The sequence below is a fragment of the Musca autumnalis genome, unplaced genomic scaffold (genome assembly GCF_047663935.1).
Source record: "Musca autumnalis isolate F117 unplaced genomic scaffold, ASM4766393v1 scaffold_1, whole genome shotgun sequence".
NCBI lineage: Eukaryota > Metazoa > Arthropoda > Insecta > Diptera > Muscidae > Musca > Musca autumnalis.
Genome location: NW_027411644.1, coordinates 62,937,909 through 62,959,892, shown reverse-complemented (window position 1 = coordinate 62,959,892; position 21,984 = coordinate 62,937,909). Strand labels below are relative to the sequence as shown.

The window sequence follows — 21,984 nt, the reverse complement described above, 5'->3', positions numbered from 1 at the left end:
GGTCGTCTTTTAAAACTTCCTTTTGTTCGTCGATAAAGATTCCCTTTTGGTCGTCGATAGAACTCCTTTTGGCCGTCTATAAGTACCCGCTTTTGGTAATCTGTAAATACTCCCTTTTGGTCGTCTTTCAAAACTCCCTTTTGGTCGCCTATAAAGACTCCCTTTTGGTCGTCTATAAAGACTCCATTTTGGTCGTATTTTAAAACTTCCTTTTGTTCGTCGATAAAGATTCCCTTTTGGTCGTCGATAAAACTCCTTTTGGCCGTCTATAAGTACCCGCTTTTGGTAATCTGTAAATACTCCCTTTTGGTCGTCTTTTAAAACTCCCTTTTGGTCGTCTATAAAGACTCCCTTTTGGTCATCTATAAAGACTCCCTTTTGTTTGTCGATAAAGATTTCCTTTTGGTCGTCGATAAAACTCCTTTTGGTCGTCTATAAGTATCCGATTTTGGTAATCTATAAAGACTCCCTTTTGGTCGTATTTTAAAACTCCCGTTTGGTCGCCTATAAAGACTCCCTTTTGCTCGTCTTTTAAAACTCCCTTTTGGTCATCTATAAAGACTCCCTTTTGGTCGTCGTTTAAAATTCCCATTTGGACGTCTTTAAAGACTCCCTTTTGGTCGTCTTTTAAAACTTCTTTTGGTCGCATATAAAGACTCTCTTTGGTCGTCTTTTAAAACTCCCGTTTGATCGCCTATAAAGACTCCCTTTTGGTCATCGATAAATACTAGGTTTTGGTCGTCGATAAAACTTTTTTTGGTCGTCTATAAGTACCCGCTTTTGGTAATCTGTAAATACTCCCTTTTGGTCGTCTTTTAAAACTCCCTTTTGATCGTCTAAAAATACTCACTTTTGGTCATCTATAAATACTCCCTTTTGATCATCTATAAAATCTCCCTATTGGTCGTCTTTTGGTGACCTATAAAGACTCCCTTTCGGTCGTCTTTTAAAACTCCCTTTTGTTCGTCGATAAAGATTCCCTTTTGGTCTGCATTCTGCTCATCGTCTTTAAAAACTTCCTTCCCCTCTTCTATAATGACTGACTTCCGCTCGTCTATCAACATTCCAAAAAAGAATTGCAGCTGTTTATACATTCTTATAGTATGTTTAGACTATGGTGGGTTTAACAAATCCAGTCGATTTAAGTTGTCATTTTCATACAATATATGTCAAATAAATCGAGATAATGGTCTTAAACATGTTATAAGTGTATAGACTAACTATGCACGTGTCATCATTGACCTTTACATTAGGGCCTGAATTGTTTGTGAGTAGTTACATCCTCATGTAATTTTGACAAGGTCATGTTTATCAAAAATAAAAACCAAAATCTCAAAATAGTTTCCGGCAATATCAACACATACAATTACAAAAATCTAAATCCTTCATTATAACCTTCACATCAGTAGATGATGACCCTTTCGCAATTTACTTTAAACTGGCATCGATTTTTCACCAAAGTCCAACGAATTGCTTGGCTAGACAAACCAAAAAAATTATGATTTTTTTCTACATAAATATTCAACTTACCCTGGCATAACAGGTAGATATGAAGTGGTCGAATCCAATGTCCGAATGGTGGTATTACCACGCACCACCAACTTTTCACGCGTAACACGGCGAAAGGTTTCTTCTTGACGCATTTTGTTGTTTTATTAGAAAAATATTAAAAATCACAATTTTTAAACTTAATTTTTTCTAAGCTTTTATTTCATCATTTGCACTCGTCTTTGTTTTATTTCTTATTTTTTGTTATTCTTCCGTTTTCTGCGGTGTTTTCTTCTCCGCAACTTATTTCACACTATACCCATAGATGGGCATGGATGGGGTTGGATGCTGTGTATAGCATTGGTGTTGTTGCAAAATTTGTAGGAGGATAACAGATGCTTTGGGGGTTTTTTAGGCTGCTGCCACCGTACCAGTGCGCAGGATTGTAATTTTTTGTCTCAAGTCGTCTTTAAGATTTCGTTTTGATGCTAACACTTTTCCATTTGTTTTATTTTGTTAATTATTTGAAAATGTGTAGAACGAACAATTTTCCACTTTTATTACACAACTGCATTCTATCAAGGATATTTTTGCATTGTTTGGTATTGCCCGGTGGCTAGTTTTGTCTCTTGTATGCTTCGTGTCGTGTGGAAACGTCATCATCATTTTGACCACTAGCCAGTATCTAATGGGTATTAGGTGGAAACGAAGTTTAATGTCAATATACGATCGGTCACATTGCCGTGCAAGAAGCGTCAGATGTGTGTGCCTATAAAGTTTATCTTTCGTTCCATAAGGACTCTCTTTTGCTTCAGTTCGTCTATATAGATTACCATCATGTATCGAGTGTTCCCTGTCACAATTGCACCATCGTCCACATACACACATATGGGGTTCTTGCATGGTCCTTATTATTTTTATGGGCGACTTCAAACTTCCTGTAATTTATTTCCATTCCACACTAATACTAGATTCTATAGCTTTGGTCAATATTCTAATGCGGCACGTTTTTTTCGTATTGTTTCTTGTTTTTGTTTTTACCGTTTAACTGTTAGGGGTGGATATGGTGCACTTTTTTGTCAGCTTTTTTACTAACCGAATGGAATGTAACGGATAATGACACGATAGAAATAGGTGAAATGGCAGAGAATTTTAGCATAAAAACGCCGTGCAACCAAATCAAATCAACAATAGTTTGCTTCTCTAGTCCTACTTAACATTGAGGTTAGTTTTGGCAAAAGTTTCAATCGTTCAAATGCCCAATGATGCATTATTCTTCAATAAAATCTTCTAGACATTCAGCTCGTCTATTAAGACGACCTTCAGCTCGTCGATAAAGTCTCCTTTCAGCTCGTCTACAAAGACTGCCTTCAGCTCATCGATAAAGCCTGTCTTCAGCTTGTCTAAAAATACTCCCTTCAGCTAGTGTATAAAGACGACACTCAGCTCGTCTATAAAGACGACCTTCAGCTAGTCTATAAAGACGACCTTCAGCTAGTCTATAAAGACGACCTTCAGCTAGTCTATAAAGACGACCTTCAGCTCGTCTATAAAGACGACCTTCAGCTCGTCTATAAAGACGACTTTCAGCTCGTCTATAAAGACTATAAAGACGACCTTCAGCTCGTCTATAAAGACTATAAAGACGACCTTCAGCTCGTCTATAAAGACGACCTTCAGCTCGTCTATAAAGACGACCTTCAGCTCGTCTATAAAGACGACCTTCAGCTCGTCTATAAAGACGACCTTCAGCTCGACTATAAAGACGACCTTCAGCTCGTCAATAAAGACGACCTTCAGCTCGTCTATAAAGACGACCTTCAGCTCGTCTATAAAGACTATAAAGACGACCTTCAGCTCGTCAATAAAGACGACCTTCAGCTCGTCTATAAAGACGACCTTCAGCTCGTCTATAAAGACGACCTACAGCTCGTCTATAAAGACGACCTTCAGCTCGTCTATAAAGACGACCTTCAGCTCGTCTATAAAGACGACCTTCAGCTCGTCTATAAAGACGACCTTCAGCTCGTCTATAAAGACGACCTTCAGCTCGTCTATAAAGACGACCTTCAGCTCGTCTATAAAGACGACCTTCAGCTCGTCTATAAAGACGACCTTCAGCTCGTCTATAAAGACGACCTTCAGCTCGTCTATAAAGACGACCTTCAGCTCGTCTATAAAGACTATAAAGACGACCTTCAGCTCGTCTATAAAGACTATAAAGACGACCTTCAGCTCGTCTATAAAGACGACCTTCAGCTCGTCTATAAAGACGACCTTCAGCTCGTCTATAAAGACGACTTTCAGCTCGTCTATAAAGACTATAAAGACGACCTTCAGCTCGTCTATAAAGACTATAAAGACGACCTTCAGCTCGTCTATAAAGACGACCTTCAGCTCGTCTATAAAGACGACCTTCAGCTCGTCTATAAAGACGACCTTCAGCTCGTCTATAAAGACGACCTTCAGCTCGTCTATAAAGACGACCTTCAGCTCGTCTATAAAGACGACCTTCAGCTCGTCTATAAAGACGACCTTCAGCTCGTCTATAAAGACGACCTTCAGCTCGTCTATAAAGACGACCTTCAGCTCGTCTATAAAGACGACCTTCAGCTCGTCTATAAAGACTATAAAGACGACCTTCAGCTCGTCAATAAAGACGACCTTCAGCTCGTCAATAAAGACGACCTTCAGCTCGTCTATAAAGACGACCTTCAGCTCGTCTATAAAGACGACCTTCAGCTCGTCTATAAAGACTATAAAGACGACCTTCAGCTCGTCTATAAAGACTATAGAGACGACCTTCAGCTCGTCTATAAAGACGACCTTCAGCTCGTCTATAAAGACGACCTTCAGCTCGTCTATAAAGACTATAAAGACGACCTTCAGCTCGTCTATAAAGACTATAAAGACAACCTTCAGCTCGTCTATAAAGACGACCTTCAGCTCGTCTATAAAGACGACCTTCAGCTCGTCTATAAAGACGACCTTCAGCTCGTCTATAAAGACGACCTTCAGCTCGTCTATAAAGACGACCTTCAGCTCGTCTATAAAGACTATAAAGACGACCTTCAGCTCGTTTATAAAGACGACCTTCAGCTCGTCTATAAAGACGACCACCTTCAGCTCGTCTATAAAGACGACCTTCAGCTCGTCTATAAAGACGACCTTCAGCTCGTCTATAAAGACGACCTTCAGCTCGTCTATAAAGACGACCTTCAGCTCGTCTATAAAGACGACCTTCAGCTCGTCTATAAAGACGACCTTCAGCTCGTCTATAAAGACGACCTTCAGCTCGTCTATAAAGACGACCTTCAGCTCGTCTATAAAGACGACCTTCAGCTCGTCTATAAAGACGACCTTCAGCTCGTCTATAAAGACGACCTTCAGCTCGTCTATAAAGACGACCTTCAGCTCGTCTATAAAGACGACCTTTAGAGCTCGTCTATAAAGACTATAAAGACGACCTTCAGCTCGTCTATAAAGACTATAAAGACGACCTTCAGCTCGTTTATGAAGACGACCTTCAACTCGTCTATAAAGTCGACCTTCAGCTCGTTTATAAAGACGACTTTCAGCTCGTCTATAAAGACTATAAAGACGACCTTCAGCTCGTCTATAAAGACGACCCTTAGAGCTCGTCTATAAAGACGACCTTCAGCTCGTCTATAAAGACGACCTTTAGAGCTCGTCTATAAAGACTATAAAGACTATAAAGACGACCTTCACCTCGTCTATAAAGACGACCTTTAGAGCTCGTCTATAAAGACGACCTTTAGAGCTCGTCTATAAAGACGACCTTCAGCTCGTTTATAAAGACGACCTTCAGCTTGTTTATAAAGACGACCTTCAGCTCGTCTATAAAGACGACCTTCAGCTCGTCTATAAAGACGACCTTCAGCTCGTCTATAAAGACGACCTTCAGCTCGTCTATAAAGACGACCTTCAGCTCGTCTATAAAGACGACCTTCAGCTCGTCTATATAAAGACGACCTTCAGCTCGTCTATATAAAGACGACCTTCAGCTCGTCTATATAAAGACGACCTTCAGCTCGTCTATATAAAGACGACCTTCAGCTCGTCTATATAAAGACGACCTTCAGCTCGTCTATATAAAGACGACCTTCAGCTCGTCTATATAAAGACGACCTTCAGCTCGTCTATATAAAGACGACCTTCAGCTCGTCTATATAAAGACGACCTTCAGCTCGTCTATAAAGACTATAAAGACGACCTTCAGCTCGTTTATAAAGACGACCTTCAGCTCGTCTGTAAAGACGACCTTCAACTCGTCTATAAAGACGACCTTCAGCTTGTCTATAAAGACGACCTTCAGCTCGTCTATAAAGACGACCTTCAGCTCGTCTATAAAGACGACCTTTTGAGCTCGTCTATAAAGACGACCTTTTGAGCTCGTCTATAAAGACGACCTTTTGAGCTCGTCTATAAAGACGACCTTTTGAGCTCGTCTATAAAGACGGCCTTTAGACCTCGTCTATAAAAACGACCTTTAGAGCTCTTCTATAAAGACGACCTTTAGAGCTCGTCTATAAAGACGACCTTTAGAGCTCGTCTATAAAGACGACCTTTTGAGCTCGTCTATAAAGACGGCCTTTAGACCTCGTCTATAAAAACGACCTTTAGAGCTCTTCTATAAAGACGACCTTTAGAGCTCGTCTATAAAGACGACCTTTGGAGCTCGTCTATAAAGACGACCTTCAGAGCTTGTCTATAATGACGACCTTTAGAGCTGTCTATAAAGACGACCTTTAGAGCTCGTCTATAAAGACGACCTTTAGAGCTCGTCTATAAAGACGACCTTTAGAGCTGTCTATAAAGACGACCTTTAGAGCTCGACTATAAAGACGACCTTTAGAGCTCGACTATAAAGACGAACTTTTAGAGCTCGTCTATAAAGACGACTGTTGTGTATTTAAATTGAAAGTAAGCACGCGTTGATTAATGTTTAAATAATAATGCTTTATTTAATAAATAAGTAACAACAAAGAATTAAGGTTGATTATAAAAATGGAGTCGAACGTTTGATGAGTTAGATGGTTGAAATCGAAGTGAACAAGCTAATCATAACTAGTAAGTAAAATGGCTGTTACTAAAAATGTAGCGAATAGTTAATTAGTACAAAAGATACATTGATAGAATAGAAAAAGCATAACATAGAATCAGTGTTGCCATGTCTTTGAAATAACTATTGAAATACACCACAACGACCTTTAGAGCTCGTCTATAAAGACGACCTTTAGAGCTCGTCTATAAAGACGACCTTTAGAGCTCGTCTATAAAGACGACCTTTAGAGCTCGTCTATAAAGACGACCTTTAGAGCTCGTCTATAAAGACGACCTTTAGAGCTCGTCTATAAAGACGACCTTTAGAGCTCGTCTATAAAGACGACCTTTAGAGCTCGTCAATAAAGACGACCTTTAGAGCTCGTCTATAAAGACGACCTTTAGAGCTCGTCTATAAAGACGACCTTTAGAGCTCGTCTATAAAGACGACCTTTAGAGCTCGTCTATAAAGACGACCTTTAGAGCTCGTCTATAAAGACGACCTTCAGCTCGTCTATAAAGACGACGTTCAGCTTGTCTATAAAGACGACCTTCAGCTCGTCTATAAAGACGACCTTCAGCTCGTCTATAAAGACGACCTTCAGCTCGTCTATACAGACGACCTTCAGTTCGTCTATAAAGACAACCTTCAGCTCGACTATAAGGACGATCTTCAGCTCGTCTATAAAGAAGACCTTCAGCTAATCTTTAAAGACGACCTTCAGTTCGTCTATAAAGACGACCTTCAGCTCGTCTATAAAGACGATCTTCAGCTCGTCTATAAAGACGACCTTCAGCTCATCTATAAAAAATCTAACTATGACCATCAGATTTTTGGAATAAAACCACTGTATTGTAAATTTCTAACCCACTGAGAGCAATAATTAATTTATTTAACATTTAAAAATTTACAATTTATTAATAAAAAATATTTTATATTTGTCTTCTAATAAAAATAAGAATAAAACGAAACTAATTTATTTAAAACTACACCATTTTCACATGTAATTCGAATAATTTCAGTTGTAATTCGAAGAATTTCAGTTGTTATTTGATTATTTCATTTGAAATTCGAAACATTTCACTTGTTATTTGAGAATTCCAATTGAATTTCGAATTATTTCATTTGTAATTTGAGAATTCCAATTGAAATTCGAATTATTTCATTTGTAATTTGAGAATTCCAATTGAAATTCGAATTATTTCATTTGTAATTCGAATTATTTCATTTGTAATTCGAAATTTTCCATTTGTAATTCGAATTATTACATTTGAAATTCGAATTATTACATTTGAAAATCAAAGCATCTGAAATATTTTTAAATTAAGGGTGGTGGCAACGATGATCCATTTTTAAGTTTTTTTAAGGTTGTGGATCATCCCAGATGGTTGAGAGGGTGTTGGAAGCGTACACTTAAAACGTCGACACAATGATGTGGAAAAGTATTATAAATAATAATAATTTAAATATGCGATAAAAATTTAATAATTTGTTAGGAATATAGTAAGAGTATTTTCCCAATCAAAAACCAAGGGATTGGCATGTAAGGATACACCTATATTACCCTTCAAAGTTTTTGGAACTTTTAAAAGAATACCCGATTGCAGGAAAACTATACGTTTTAGAGAAAAAAGTTAATTATTACAAAATGCTTAAAAAGTCTCAAAAATATAATTTTCATAAAAAATTTTAAGTTAAGATGAATACGATCCTTTATTGATTTAAGCGTTATGGTTGGATTATCTTCACCTTAGTATAAAGAAGAAATGAGAGTATTTTTGTTTTTATTACAAATAAAATAATTCGATTTTCAAATGGAAATATTCAAATTACAAATGTAATAATTCGAATTTCAAATGTAATAATACGAATTTCAAATGACAAAATTTAAATTACAAATGGAATAATTCGAATTACAAATGGAAAAATTCGAATTACAAATCAAATAATTCGAATTTCAATTGGAATTCTCAAATTACAAATGAAATAATTCGAATTTCAATTGGAATTCTCAAATTACAAATGAAATAATTCGAAATTCAATTGGAATTCTCAAATTACAAGTGAAATGTTTCGAATTTCAAATGAAATAATCAAATTACAACTGAAATTCTTCGAATTACATGTGAAAATGGTGTAGGTATTAATAGTTTCTCTTTATTTCTTGCTTAGCATCCGTCCATCATTCATAAAAGGGGGCATTTGAGAATTGTGTCATTATCCTCTCTAAGGAGGAAAATGACATCAAGCTCAGCTAACCCTAAGGCAAAGAAAATAAATACGAAAACCAAACTTAAGAACAGGGCAGTTTTTTTTTAAAGATTAGTTAACTTTTTTGCTTTTCGTTTAGGAAAATTGTCACTTTAAAAAGGACCACAACAAGGGTCCTTTTACTTTATAAGAGTTAGGCACAGCTTATGAAACATAAAAGTAATAGCGCTTAAGTACATATGTTTTTAAAATACACTAACAAAATATATTTATTTATATGTATGTAATTTGAAAAATCTTTGTAAGTTTATTTTTTCATTTTGTTTTTGTTACAACAATATGCATAAACATTTAGGAAAGTAAATTTGTGTCCACTGTGACAACAGGTAGTAGTTTTTTGTTGTTCTTCTTCCGATGTACAAATCAATTATATTGATACATATCTGTATCTGTATGATGTTGTTGTTTTTTTTATTTAACCTCTAACTTTAAACAAAATAATTGTGCAATTATGAAAAGTTTGCAAATTTTTGGGTAATAGTGTGTCAATTTAAAACAGAATAATGAATTTATTTATTTTCTCCGTATTGTATAGAAACATCAAAAAATAGTCGTAACAATTCATTCTCTTAGGTGTTAATTCGTAATTTGTATATTGTTTGTTTGGTTTACAACAAAGAGAGTATTTCAAAAATATGTTGATATATAGGTAGTATAGAGTATAAATATGCATGTTTTGCACATATTTATTGATATTTACGGGCAGAACGTGCCTTCCAGGCTTTTATCAAATTATAGGAGAAATACAAAGTGAAACCATGAATTTGGAAACCCACAAAACAGAAGGCATACCACAGGAGACCATAAGGCAAACCCTAAAAAGAAAAAAAAAGAACATTAACCAAAATTTCTCAAACCTTGATATGAACTTACCCTCCACAGGAAAATATCGGTACCATCTAAATCAGATTTATCCTCCAGACTGAGATAATCCAAAACATCACCAAAATAGTACACGAAACAATAGAGCAGAGGTAAAACACCAAACAAACCCAAGCTGATCATGTATTTTTGCATGTCCCGTATTTTATTGCCACGGGCCGCTGACAGGCCCACAAATGATGTCAAAAGCGAAGCCAGCCATATATATTCCCACCATAGTGGTGCTGGTACTTCCAACTCTTCAATTTCTAACACAAAAATATCCAAACGGTCCAAAATATCTGATGTTAGCTTAGCCAACATTACAAAGAATAGCAATGCATGAAAGAAAATGCAATATTTCAGTCGGGATTTGTTTAACAAGCTGCAAGGAAAGAAAAAAAATAATATTAGTTATTAATATTTATATATAACGTGTCTTTATAGACTTTAAAAACCACCAAAAATTGGAATCTTAAAAACGACCAAAAAGGAGTATTTATGGACAACCAAAAGAGGGTGTTTGTTTACCAACAGAGGCCAAAATCGAGTCTTATATAGTCCTTATAAACGCCCAAAATCGAAGTTTTATGAACGACCAAAATTAAGTCAATTTAGGCGACCAAAAAAGAGTCTTAATAGAGTTGAAGGGGGTCTTTCTAGACGAGCTGAAGGGAGTCTTTATAGACGAGCTGAGAGGAGTTTTTATAGACGACCAAAAATGAATCTTTATAGGACACCAAAACGGAGACATTACAAGCGACCAAAACGGAGTCATTATAAGCGACCAAAACGAAGTCTTTGTGAACGAATACAAGAGGGTTATATACGACCAGAAAGGAGTCATTATTGAGGACTACAAGGGAGATTTTAAAGGCGACCAGAACGGAATCTTTATAGGCGACCAAAAGATACCAAATCGAGTCTCGTATAGTCGACTTTATGGACGAGCTGAAGGGAGTCTTTATAGACGAGCTGAAGGGAGTCTTTATAGACGAGCTGAAGGGAGTCTTTATAGACAAGCTGAAGGGAGTCTTTATAGACGAGCTGAAGGGAGTCTTTATAGACGAGCTGAAGGGAGTTTTTATAGACGAGCTGAAGGGAGTCTTCATAGACGAGCTGAAGGGAGTCTTAATAGGCGAACTGAAGGGAGTCTTTATAGACGAACTGAGGGAGTCTTTATAGACGAGCTGAAGGGAGTCTTTATGGACGAGCTGAAGGTCGTCTTTATGGACGAGCTGAAGGTCGTCTTTATAGACGAGCTGAAGGGAGTCTTTATAGACGAGCCGAAGGGAGTCTTTATAGACGAGCCGAAGGAAGGCTTTATAGACGAGCTGAAGGTCGTCTTTATAGACGAGCTGAAGGTCGTCTTTATAGACAAGCTGAAGGTCGTCTTTATAGACGAGCTTAAGGTCGTCTTTATAGACGAGCTGAAGGTCGTCTTTATAGACGAGCTGAAGGTCGTCTTTATAGACGAGTCGAAGGGAGTCTTTATAGACGAGACGAAGGAAGACTTTATAGAAGAGCTGAAGGGAGCCTTTAAAGACGAGCTGAAGGGAGTCTTTATAGACGAGCTGAAGGGGGTCTTTATAGACGAGCCGAAGGGAGTCTTTATAGACGAGCTGAAGGGAGTATTTAAAGAGAGCTGAAGGGAGTATTTATAGAGAGCTGAAGGGAGTCTTTATAGACGAGCTGAAGGGAGTCTTTATAGACGATCTGAAGGGAGTCTTTATAGACGAGCTGAAGGGAGTACTAATAGACCAGCTGAAGGGGGTTTTATAGACGAGCCGAAGGGAGTCTTTATAGACGAGACGAAGGGATACTTTATAGACTAGCTGAACAGATTCTTTATAGACGAGCTGAAGGGATTCTTTATAGACGATCTGAACGGAGTCTTTTTAGACGATCTGAAGGGAGTCTTTATAGACGAGCTGAAGGGAGTCTTTATAGACGAGCTGAAGGGAGTATTAATAGACGAGCTGAAGGGATTTTTTATAGACGAGACGAAGAAAGACTTTATAGACTAGACGAAGGAAGACTTTATAGACGAGCTGAAGGGAGTCTTTATAGACGATCTGAAGGGAGTCTTTATAGACGAGCAGAAGGGAGTCTTTATAGACGAGCAGAAGGGAGTCTTTATAGACGAGCAGAAGGGAGTCTTTATAGAAGAGCTGAAGGGGGTCTTTATAGACGAGCTGAAGGGAGTATTAATAGACGAGCTGAAGGGATTTTTTATAGACTAGACGAAGAAAGACTTTATAGACTAGACGAAGGAAGACTTTATAGACGAGCTGAAGGGAGTCTTTATAGACGATCTGAAGGGAGTCTTTATAGACGAGCTGAAGGGAGTCTTTATAGACGAGCTGAAGGGAGTCTTTATAGACGATCTGAATGGAGTCTTTATAGACGAGCTGAAGGGAGTCTTTATAGACGAGCTGAAGGGAGTCTTTATTGACGTGCTGAAGGGAGTCTCTATAGACGCGTTGAAGAGAGTCTTATAAGGAGCTGAAGGGAGTATTTATAGAAGTGCTAAAGGGAGTATTTATAGAAGTGCTGAAGGGAGACATTATAGCTGAAGAGTCGTTTTAGACGACTTAAAGGTGGTTTATAGGGGACTTGAAAGGAGTCACTATTGCAGACTACAAGTGAGTTTTTAAGGGCGACCAAAAGGGAGTCTTTGTAGACGTACAAAAGGGCGCCTTTGTAGACGTCCAAAAGGGGGTCTTTATAAACGACCCAAAGGGAGTCTTTGTGGACGTACAAAAGGGAGTCATTGTAGACGTCCAAAAGGGTTTTAATAGACGACCAAAAGGTAATCTTTATTGACGTCCAAAAGGGGCCCTTTAAAGACGCCCAAAAGAAGGCTCTTTCTAGACGAACACAAGGGAGTCTTTCGCGTCTTTTTAGAAGACAAAATGAGAGTCTTTATACAAGATCAAAATCGGGTATTTATAGACGACCAAAAGGGGGCCTTTCTAGACTACTAAAAGGGAGTCTTTATAGCCGACCAAAAGGGAGTTTTTATAGACGACCAAAAACGAAGTCGTTCATTCTAATTATTTCTAGTCGACCAAAACGCGAGTTCTTATAGATGACTAAAAGGGATTTCTTATAATCGGCCAAAAGAATATTCTTATAGACTACCAAAATCGTATTTATACACGACCAAAATCGGATAAGTGGTTCTTTCTAGACGACCAAAAGGCAATCTTTATATTCGAGCAAAAGGGAGTCTTTATATTCGAGCAAAAGGGACTTCTCACAGACAAACACGATCAAGTCTTTATAGACGACGTAAGTCTTAATACATGACAAAAATCGGGTATTTATAGCCAAACAAAAGGAAATCTATAAACAACCAAAGAGTCTTTATAGACCAACAGACCACTAAAAATCCTGACAGACGATCAAAGGGAGTCATTATTGAGAACCCCAAGGGAGTATTTATAGACAAAATGAAGACTTTATATACGACTAAAATAGAGTTTCTATATACGATCAAACGACCAAATTTGAAAATTTGGGTATTAAATAGACGGCCAAAAATTGAGTTTTTATGGACGACCAAAATGAAGCCTTTATATGTATATGACCAAAGGAGGTCTTTCTAGAAGACCAAAAGTCTTTATAGGTCATCAAAAGGTGGTCTTTATAGATGACAAAAAATCGGGTATTTATAGACGACCAAAATGAAAGTCATTATAGGGCCTCCTATACGACCAAAAGTGAACATAGACGATAAAATGAGACTAAATGGGAGACGTTATACGGGATCAAAATCGGGTATTTATGGACAACCAAAATAGAGCCTTTATAGAGAACCAAAATGAATACTTTTCGAATTAATTATTCATTTACTAACCATTCGTTATAATGCCAATAAGTCTTTTAGTACACATTCAGAAAGACTTACTGTTCGCCTATATCGAGATGCTTGGACTTCTCCCCCGAAAAAGGACTACCTTTGGTAAAATTTTCAATTTTCATTTAAAACAATTATAAAAGGTTTATAGCCACCGAATTCGAAACAATTTCCTAGCAAACCAACAAAACTTGTCCCGAGTAGCGGGTCTTGAGCAAACAATAGAGACGCCCCAATGGAATATAATATCATAATAATGTTCTTACAACAGCAAAAGAAGATTCTTTACCCACTTACTAAAAGTGTAGAAAGTTTCAAATATACATCAAAAGATTAGTTTGAAGTGCACAATTCCGGCACGATTTCGAAAACACCAGCCAATGAAATGTGCCAGGAAATATCTATGTTCTATAGAAAATTAGACAACAAATAGTTTTTTTTTACAATAACATGCTTCTGCTTGCCATTGATCTTTGTTACCTTCTCAACTAAACATCACATTACATTGTTTATTTATGTTCAAATTTGAACTGATTACCTTTTGGCTACTAAACGCCTAAGCCTCGTTATCTCAAAAAGAACACGTTGCACATGCCACGTCTTCACACGATTGTGTGGTGAAACATTAACATTTGTTTTTCATGTTGCTGTTGTTGCATTTAAAATGCATCAGGTCGATGATACTGCCAGCCAAATACAATTATTTTGGTCACCCACCATCATAGGCAGAACTTTTCTTGTTTCTGCAGTAATAAAAATAATGGGAAAACAACATAATCGCAAAAACAAAACACACTGACCACATAGCGCAAAAAACAACAATTGTAAACAAATTCTGGCATATTGCCCAGAGTTCGGCGGTGTCGCGTCGGCAGAGGCTACAACAATATACATATTGTATTTGTTAGCTAGGTACAAAGTATAGTAGATGAAGGAAAAGAAGGAAAAAAAACAGCAACCAGCTCAACAATATATTGGTAAAAATGAAATAAATTGTGGAGCCCTAAAAAAACAAAAAAGCAAGAAATATTTAGAGACAGTAATTTATCTACGACAACAATAACAATCATAGCTACACATAAATCCACAAGACACAGAGAAATGCAAATGATTTTTTGGATTATACACTTTGAGATGCGTGTTGTTGTTGTTCTTCAATTGGTGGTCAAACACAATTATGCAAAACACCACTCACTCATCCCTCATCTTCGTCTAGAAAAAAGGCCAAATGACAATTGTCTAATTGGAAAAATATTTCTCCTCAATGCAAGCAAAAAAGAGAGTACATCTTATAAAAAATCATTAAATACATTCAATAAATATATTATATCTATTAACCTAATTTGATGCGGTGCAGCTACTCGCTGTCTATATTCGAAATCAGTGCCATCCGTCCCAGCTACCACTGGCCCAACGCCTCGAGATGCCATTTTTTGTTGTAGTTTTTTTCGTTTTTTAGTTTAGTTTTAGTGGTTTTGTTTAATTCAATTTTATTCTTTTTCTTAATTTTATCAATCACAAAAACATTGCACTTTTGTTTGTTTTTTACGTTCACACGTTAATTGAACGGTCGTAGATTTTTCGTTAAAAAATAATAAATTTTCAAAAAAGTTGGCCGTAATCGGTGGTTATATCCAAAAAAAGAAAAATAAATTTGACTGAAGGAATGTCAAAAAATAGAAAATGACATTTCTTCATTACCGGCGTTACCAACTCTGCAATGAGGTGACAATAGAAAGTTGTTAAGTGATTCGGCAATATGTTAATTTGTGAGACACGAAACCCTGCGTTTACACACGACAGGACAGTTGAGTTCAGAGGCTAGATTCTTGTTCTATGAAAATTTGAAATAAAAAATATTTCCTTTATAATTTTTTTCATTTGACAGTTTTCTCCTTTATAAAAGTTTTCATTTCAAATTTTCATAGAAACAGAATTGAGCCCCTGGTATTGATTGTCAAAAACCGAAAACTTGCCTGTGTGACGTAGGCGTCCGGCAACTGCAAAAATAGTTGTAAAATTATGAATGAAAATCATCGATTTCTTTTCGTTTTCCGTTCGCATATTATGTTTTTGTACATATTCTTTTGTTTTCAGCACATTTGAATTACCATCTCACTTCTTTTTCACAAAAATGTCAAAAATTTGTTAACCAGACTGTCTGTGAAAAAATTGGTCTGTTCCTTTACTTTTAAAAATGGTAACAGTGGCAGAAAATGGTAAAAGTGGTAAACTGCTATCATAAAAATTGTATGCTATTAAAAGTAAGGGAACACTTTACAGGTTAAAAATGGTAACCTCAGGCACGTAAAGGAACAGAGCAAATGATGGACAGCTGGAAGACAGGCGACAAAAGTATGTATGCGTTAGTAAATCAGAGTTGTATTTTAAGACAAACTGTCTGGTGTAAACGCCAAGAAACATATGAGGTAGTGATGCCAGTCGTAACGCCTGGGAACTAGAGTTGTATAGTTCATGAACGAACTAGTTTTCTATGAATGGAATAAAAATATCTAAGGGCAAAACCTAAAACTTTGCGTGTTGCGTGTGCGTATAAAAAAACAAAATACATATATTTCAATTTGAAATACATGTATTTTGTTTTTGTTATTTTGAACGCACACGCAACACGCAAAGTTTTAGGTTTTGGCCTAAATGTAATATTTTTGTAGTTTAATTAGTCCCAATTTACATTGGGCGAGTTTACTTGCGGCAATTGTCATTTTGTAGGAGAGAGAGGTGAGGCATATGGTAACCCTTTGCCTCTCAGCACCCTCTCTCACCTACAATCTGACAATTGCCGCAAGTAAACTCGCCTAATGTAAATTGGGACTTACAAACAAAAACAAAAAGACAAAAAACTAAAAAGACAATAATAACCCTGTAGGAAATGTCAATAGTGAATCTATACTGACTTACTACTGACATTGTCAACAGTACTACTGACAAACTGTAGACAACTAATGTAATTTCCTATAGACATTTTGTATGAACGTGTCATTCGAAAGTCAGTACTGACAATGGAACTAGTATGTCAATAGTAAGTCAGTAGTTCCTGCGGAACCATGTGTTGACATTGGAGGTAGTGAGTCAGTATAGACATTGGAGGTAGTAAGTCAGTAGAGACATTGGAAGTAGTGAGTCAATAGAGACATTGGAGGTAGTGAGTCAATAGTACATAAAGGGTCATATGGTACCAAATTGTTCACTATTAAGTTTTTTGGCGTATTTGAAACTTTTTATAGATTAAAAAGCTATATAACGTGTTTTATAAGACGAACTTATACTTTTGTTTAAGTAGTATATTTTATTAAAGAAAAACATATAATTATGAAAATACTAAAAAGTACAAATTGCGTATTACAGACTTTTTATCTTTATAAACGCAAGATTCCACATAAGCACAAAATTAGTAAATAAAGCCAATGTTTTCAAGGTTGACTAACCAATAATAAAAAAATCGTTTTCATTGTCAGAAATAGCATCGCCTAAGAAATGGTGTTTCTTGGCCATAAGAATTGGTGTGATTTATCTGCTTAAAATATTTCTTCTTCTGCTGCACTTAGCTTTTTATCAGGCGATTCGCTGAATATTGATATAACATCTAGGAATTGAAGAATAAACATGTATAAATAAGCACAAATAAACAAAATGTCCTTAAATTTTCTTACAATACAGCTGTATAAACATTGCAAAAATCTCGCAATCAATTTTTGCCAAATAACCCTTCAACATTCTAACCCATTATTATGCCATGCCCAAATATCAGATGAAAGTTGCGTTCATCACTTCCAGCGAGACGGGATAATATTCGTCATCTTCTCTAAAGATTCCATAAAATTTCTAATAGTCGAAGTTTCACCACAAATTTTGTCAGCCGCCTCAGAACCTGCATTTTGATATAGAATTGTCTATTTTTTTCACTTTTCTGTTATTTTCCTTTCCTAATTTCCTTTGCTCATACTTGTTGTTATTAAAATTATATATATTATTGATTTTTCACAAAAACACAGTACTTTATGCCAAACAATTAAGAAAATGAAGAAAAACTAAGAAGATGCTTCGTTGGGCTATCAGTTTTTACTATAAACAATGCTTCTTCTTATTAAGGTAAAAGTATCAATTGTTGACAACCTGTTGACAAAGTGTTGACTTTGTCACCATAATAGTAGACAAAGTGGTGACATGTCGACACATGTCCCCATGCTTCCTACAGGGAAATAAAAAACAAATTCCTTTGTGGTTGTTGTTCGAGTTGTATTTGTTGTAGTATTAACTTTACCTTGTATTTGTTCTACCATGACAATAGGTGTGTACGATAACTTTCCCAGCAATAATTACTCAGTCAGTTCCAGCAACCTCTCTCAGTGAATTTTACTCTCACAAGCAAGAAAAATTGCAGAAAGTTATCGAACAGCATTTTGCAAAAACTTGCAAGAAAGTCAGCTGTTTCCGAAAATGTATGAAATTTGTTTTTGTTTCTTTTGATATTTTAAACCAAACGGAACAAAAACATAAATTTTAACATTGCAGTTGACTTATTTAATGCTATAATCCTATCCAGAACGCTTTAGAATAGGTCTGTACGATAACCCAAAAGTTTGTGCAAATTTGCACAAACTTTTACAAAATGCTGTTCGATAACAAATTTGCAAAGTAAAAGAGACTTTTGTTACTGAGAACACAAACATTTGGTTATTAAAATAATTACAAGAAAAAAGGAGAAGAGAACTAAATAAATTATGGAAAACGACTTATTTTGTAAAATATCTTATTTTGTAGTTTGTGATGATTGTTTTATTTCTAATAAGTCCTTGGTCACACTAGATGGTTTCATTGAAACAATTTCATGAAATCCAGGGTTCCTAGGTACCGGACCACACTAGCGTGAGTTTCATTAAAAAATTTCATGAAAGTAGGTGTTCTTAAATCGATTTCCCCACTACAGCAATTTTATGATTTTACTCTACTATGGACGTCGATCTAGAGACGCATAAATTCATATCAAAATTTCAATGAAATTACTGTAGTGTGGCCCGGGACTAGGTCGATTTCCATACTAGAGTAAAATCATGAAGTTACTGTAGTGGGGAACTCGATTTAAGAAACCCTAAAAGTTTCAATGAAACCACTCTAGTGTGACCTTCGACTAAGGTATAAAATCCCACCCAAAAGCGGCGCATCCATGGAGTAGGAGGAACACTAACTGGACGGCAAGCCGTTAATTTATGATATGGAAAGAGAATTATTTTTGTAGCAATGGTTAATCAAATAATTTTCGTAAACAACCTTCGATTCTTAAATTAAATCTTATCCGCCAAACTTTTTGTTTGTCAAATCAGCTGATTTCTTACAAGTTTTTGCAAATTGTTGTTCGATAACATTCTGCAAAATTTTAGCTTCGAGAAAGTAAAATTAGTGGAGAGAAGTTACTGAGAACTTGTTGAGTACTTGCAAGTACTCTTTACTTGCGAAGTTATCGTACAGACCTCTTATACTATGCTGTTCCTATTTGGTGTATGTATGTGTTTTCATAAAGCGAACTATGAACTAGATTATTGAAATATTTCAGTTAAAAAATCTGAGCTATTGAACTAGATCTTTCGAATGAACTGGCTTCATTTCTGACATAATGAAAATAATAGAATAAAGAAGACCGAGCCAATTTCGAACTACGTTGCCCTTTTCTTCTTTATTATTTTATTTTTGTTATGTCAGAAATGAAGCAGGAAAGCTAGGCCATCTGCTTGTCTGCTTCATTTCTGACATAATTTATTTCTTTATTCTTTTAATTTTATTATGTCAGAAATGAAGCAGGCGACCTAGCTTTCCTGCTTCATTTCTGACATAAGAAAAATAAAAGAATAAAGTAGAAAAGGGCAAACTAGACTCGGACTTCTTTATTCTTTTATTTTATGCTACGTCAGAAATGAAACAGGAAAGCAAGGCAACAAGGCGAAGCAGCTTATGTATCTAGGCCTTTGCTTGGCGTTTACACAAGACAGACTGTCTGCAAATACAACTCTGATTTACTAATACATACAAACATGTGGCTAGTTGCCTCGATACTGTCTGGTAATTTTCGTAGACAGTAAACATGGACATTTTTGAATAAATGAACACAAAACTGTTTCAAATAAGAAAAAACATAGGCCTATAAGGCTTCCTTTGTATTGACGTTAATAAAAAAAAAAAAAAAAAAAACAGCAGGACTGGGATGAAACAACAAACACAAAATATGTGAACGGAAAACAAAAAGAAATCGACGATTTTCATTCATAATTTTACAACCGTTTTTACAGTTGTCTGGACGCCTACGTCACACAGGCAAGTTTTGGGTTTTTGACAATCAATACATGAACTCAACTGTCCTGTCATGTGTAAACGCAGGGTTAATGCAGAAAACAACAGTAGTGAAGGCCGAGACACAATGGCTCATATTCAGTGCGCGTTACAACAACAAAATTTCATGAAATTAGGCGTCCTTAGATCGAATTCCCACTACAGCAATGTCATGATTTTACTCTACTATGTTCCGGTTCACACTAGAGTGATTTCATTGAAAAAATTTAATGAAATTGCTCGTTCTTAGATCGAGTTTCCCACTACAGCAATTTCACGATATTACTCTACTATGTCCCGGTCCACACTAGAGTAAATTTCATTAAAAATTTTCATGAAATTAGGTGTTCTTAGGCCGAATTCCCCATTACAGAAATTTCATGATTTTACTCTACTATGGAACTCAATCTATAGACTCATAATTTCATGTTAAAATTACAGTGAAATTTTTCTAGTGTGGCCCGGGACTAAGGATGCATAATTTCATGAAATTATTTCATTGAAATCAGATTAGTGTAGAGCGGGACTAGAGTAAAAATTATTAAGATCGATGTATTGGAGGACTCGATCCAAGTACGCATAAATTAACACAACTTGCTTCAGGAAGCCACTACCTTCGACATACAAAATGCTCATCCCGAACTTTAAATTTCAACGAAATTGCATTTGTTTGTCGACACTAACAAGCTATCGACAGGATGAGAACTTTAGTGAGATGATCGACATGGAGATTTCATCAGGGCCCAACACTTTGGATGATTTAAGCTGAAAACACATCCAACATTTGAATAAAGTTTTGTGTCATTTCTGGTAGAAGAATAAAGAAAAATTGAAACTTGGTAGCACTTTGTCTTGTATTCTTCTACCAGAAATGACACAAAACTTTAAGGGGTGTTTACACTATCTATCAATGTCATATGAGCTGTCACTTCTTTTATCCATTCTACATCCTTTATGTTTGTCAAAGTCCATACCACTTTTAGCTTTTGCGTTCACACTAGCATACAATTTTATATGACCACAAAATATAAATCACGCAAATAACACAATTTATAGCTATGTTCCAGAACTAAAATGTTTTTACAATTTTTACCACTTTTACACATTTTGCGTTCCCGTACACAAAATTTATATGAAAATCGTTTACGACTTTTACAACTTTTACGACTTTTACCACTTTATAAAGTACGGAAACAGCCCATATATTGTTAAAAACTTTAATCGCACTTACATTTTCGTTTTCTTTAACTATTTCCTGCATTTTTTGGTAAAATTGTTTTCTTCTAACAATTAATTTCTCAACTGCATACGAAAATACTTGGCCGAATAGAACGCTCCCTAAATGAAAAATGTACATATGAGTTGCCACATCATTTTGATAGATGAAAATTTTCATAGTGGTCACACATGGCAGAACTACCAGGTAGTGGTATCACACCAGCTGATCGAATATGAAAAGTCAAATCCCTTTATAAAAAAAATTATTTTTGTTGTAATTTCCCCAACAACATAAAGGAAGTTTTGACATAACATATTCAAAATTTTACGATGCCACTACCTGGGTAATTGTGCCATGGTGGTCACACTATGTGTACAACATTCACAGGTAGCATATTTTACATTTCATATGACATTCATAGATAGTGTAAACACCCCTTTACTCAAACATTGGATGTGTTTTCAGCTTTAAAGCGCTCGGCACATACGGTCCGTTTAATGACACGTTGGGACACGTGACATTTTTTTCATGTGGTTGTTGTAACGCGACGCTTAAATGCGAGGGCTTAAATTCCTGGGTACATAAGCTGCCTAGCCTGCTTACCTTGCTTGCTTCTGATAAAAGAATAAAAAAGGGCAACCCAGTTCGAAATTTGCTCGGCCTTCTTTATTCTTTTATTTTTTTATGTCAGAAATGAAGCAGAAAAGCAAGGCAAGGCAACTTATGTACCTAGGCCTTAAGGTAGAGCTGGCAAAAAATCGATGGCACTATCGATAATATCGATTGTTATTTAAAAATGCAATATCGATAGTTTTGCCTATCGATATTATCGGAATAAAAACCCCTAACCTGAAATCCATTGAAATAAATAGAAAT

General features: G+C 36.1%; 2 protein-coding genes across 3 annotated transcripts in view; both read right to left on the bottom strand.

The window, feature by feature from the left end:
- The window catches only part of kat-60L1 (katanin p60 ATPase-containing subunit A-like 1), a 42,247-nt gene extending 40,083 nt beyond the window's left edge, over window positions 1-2,164 (bottom strand). Inside the window, exon 1 of one of the 2 annotated variants that reach the window (XM_073978192.1) lies at window positions 1,531-2,164. In XM_073978192.1, the coding sequence (XP_073834293.1) occupies window positions 1,531-1,643 (113 nt within the window). In that variant the 5' untranslated portion in view covers window positions 1,644-2,164. The remainder of the gene's footprint in view (window positions 1-1,530) is intronic. The other variant, XM_073978203.1, reaches the window with a different exon arrangement.
- Window positions 2,165-7,408: 5,244 nt separating this feature from the next.
- Window positions 7,409-15,269, bottom strand: jagn (jagunal). The gene is made up of 3 exons (XM_073978732.1): window positions 14,886-15,269; window positions 9,698-10,070; window positions 7,409-9,639 (listed from the first exon to the last, which is right to left on the bottom strand). Exons 1-3 carry the CDS (start codon window positions 14,975-14,977, stop codon window positions 9,511-9,513), a joined length of 594 nt encoding a protein of 197 aa, XP_073834833.1. The 5' UTR covers window positions 14,978-15,269; the 3' UTR covers window positions 7,409-9,510.
- Between the last annotated feature and the right edge of the window lie 6,715 nt (window positions 15,270-21,984).

Excerpts from the sequence above, each read along its gene's own strand:
- jagn (XM_073978732.1), bottom strand. The coding sequence starts at position 14,977 with ATGGCATCTCGAGGCGTTGGGCCAGTGGTAGCTGGGACGGATGGCACT. Across the intron at positions 10,071-14,885 it reads GCTGCACCGCATCAAATTAG|CTTGTTAAACAAATCCCGAC; the intron begins GTTAATAGATAT and ends CTTTCCTTGCAG. Across the intron at positions 9,640-9,697 it reads CCGATATTTTCCTGTGGAGG|GGTTTGCCTTATGGTCTCCT; the intron begins GTAAGTTCATAT and ends TTTTCTTTTTAG.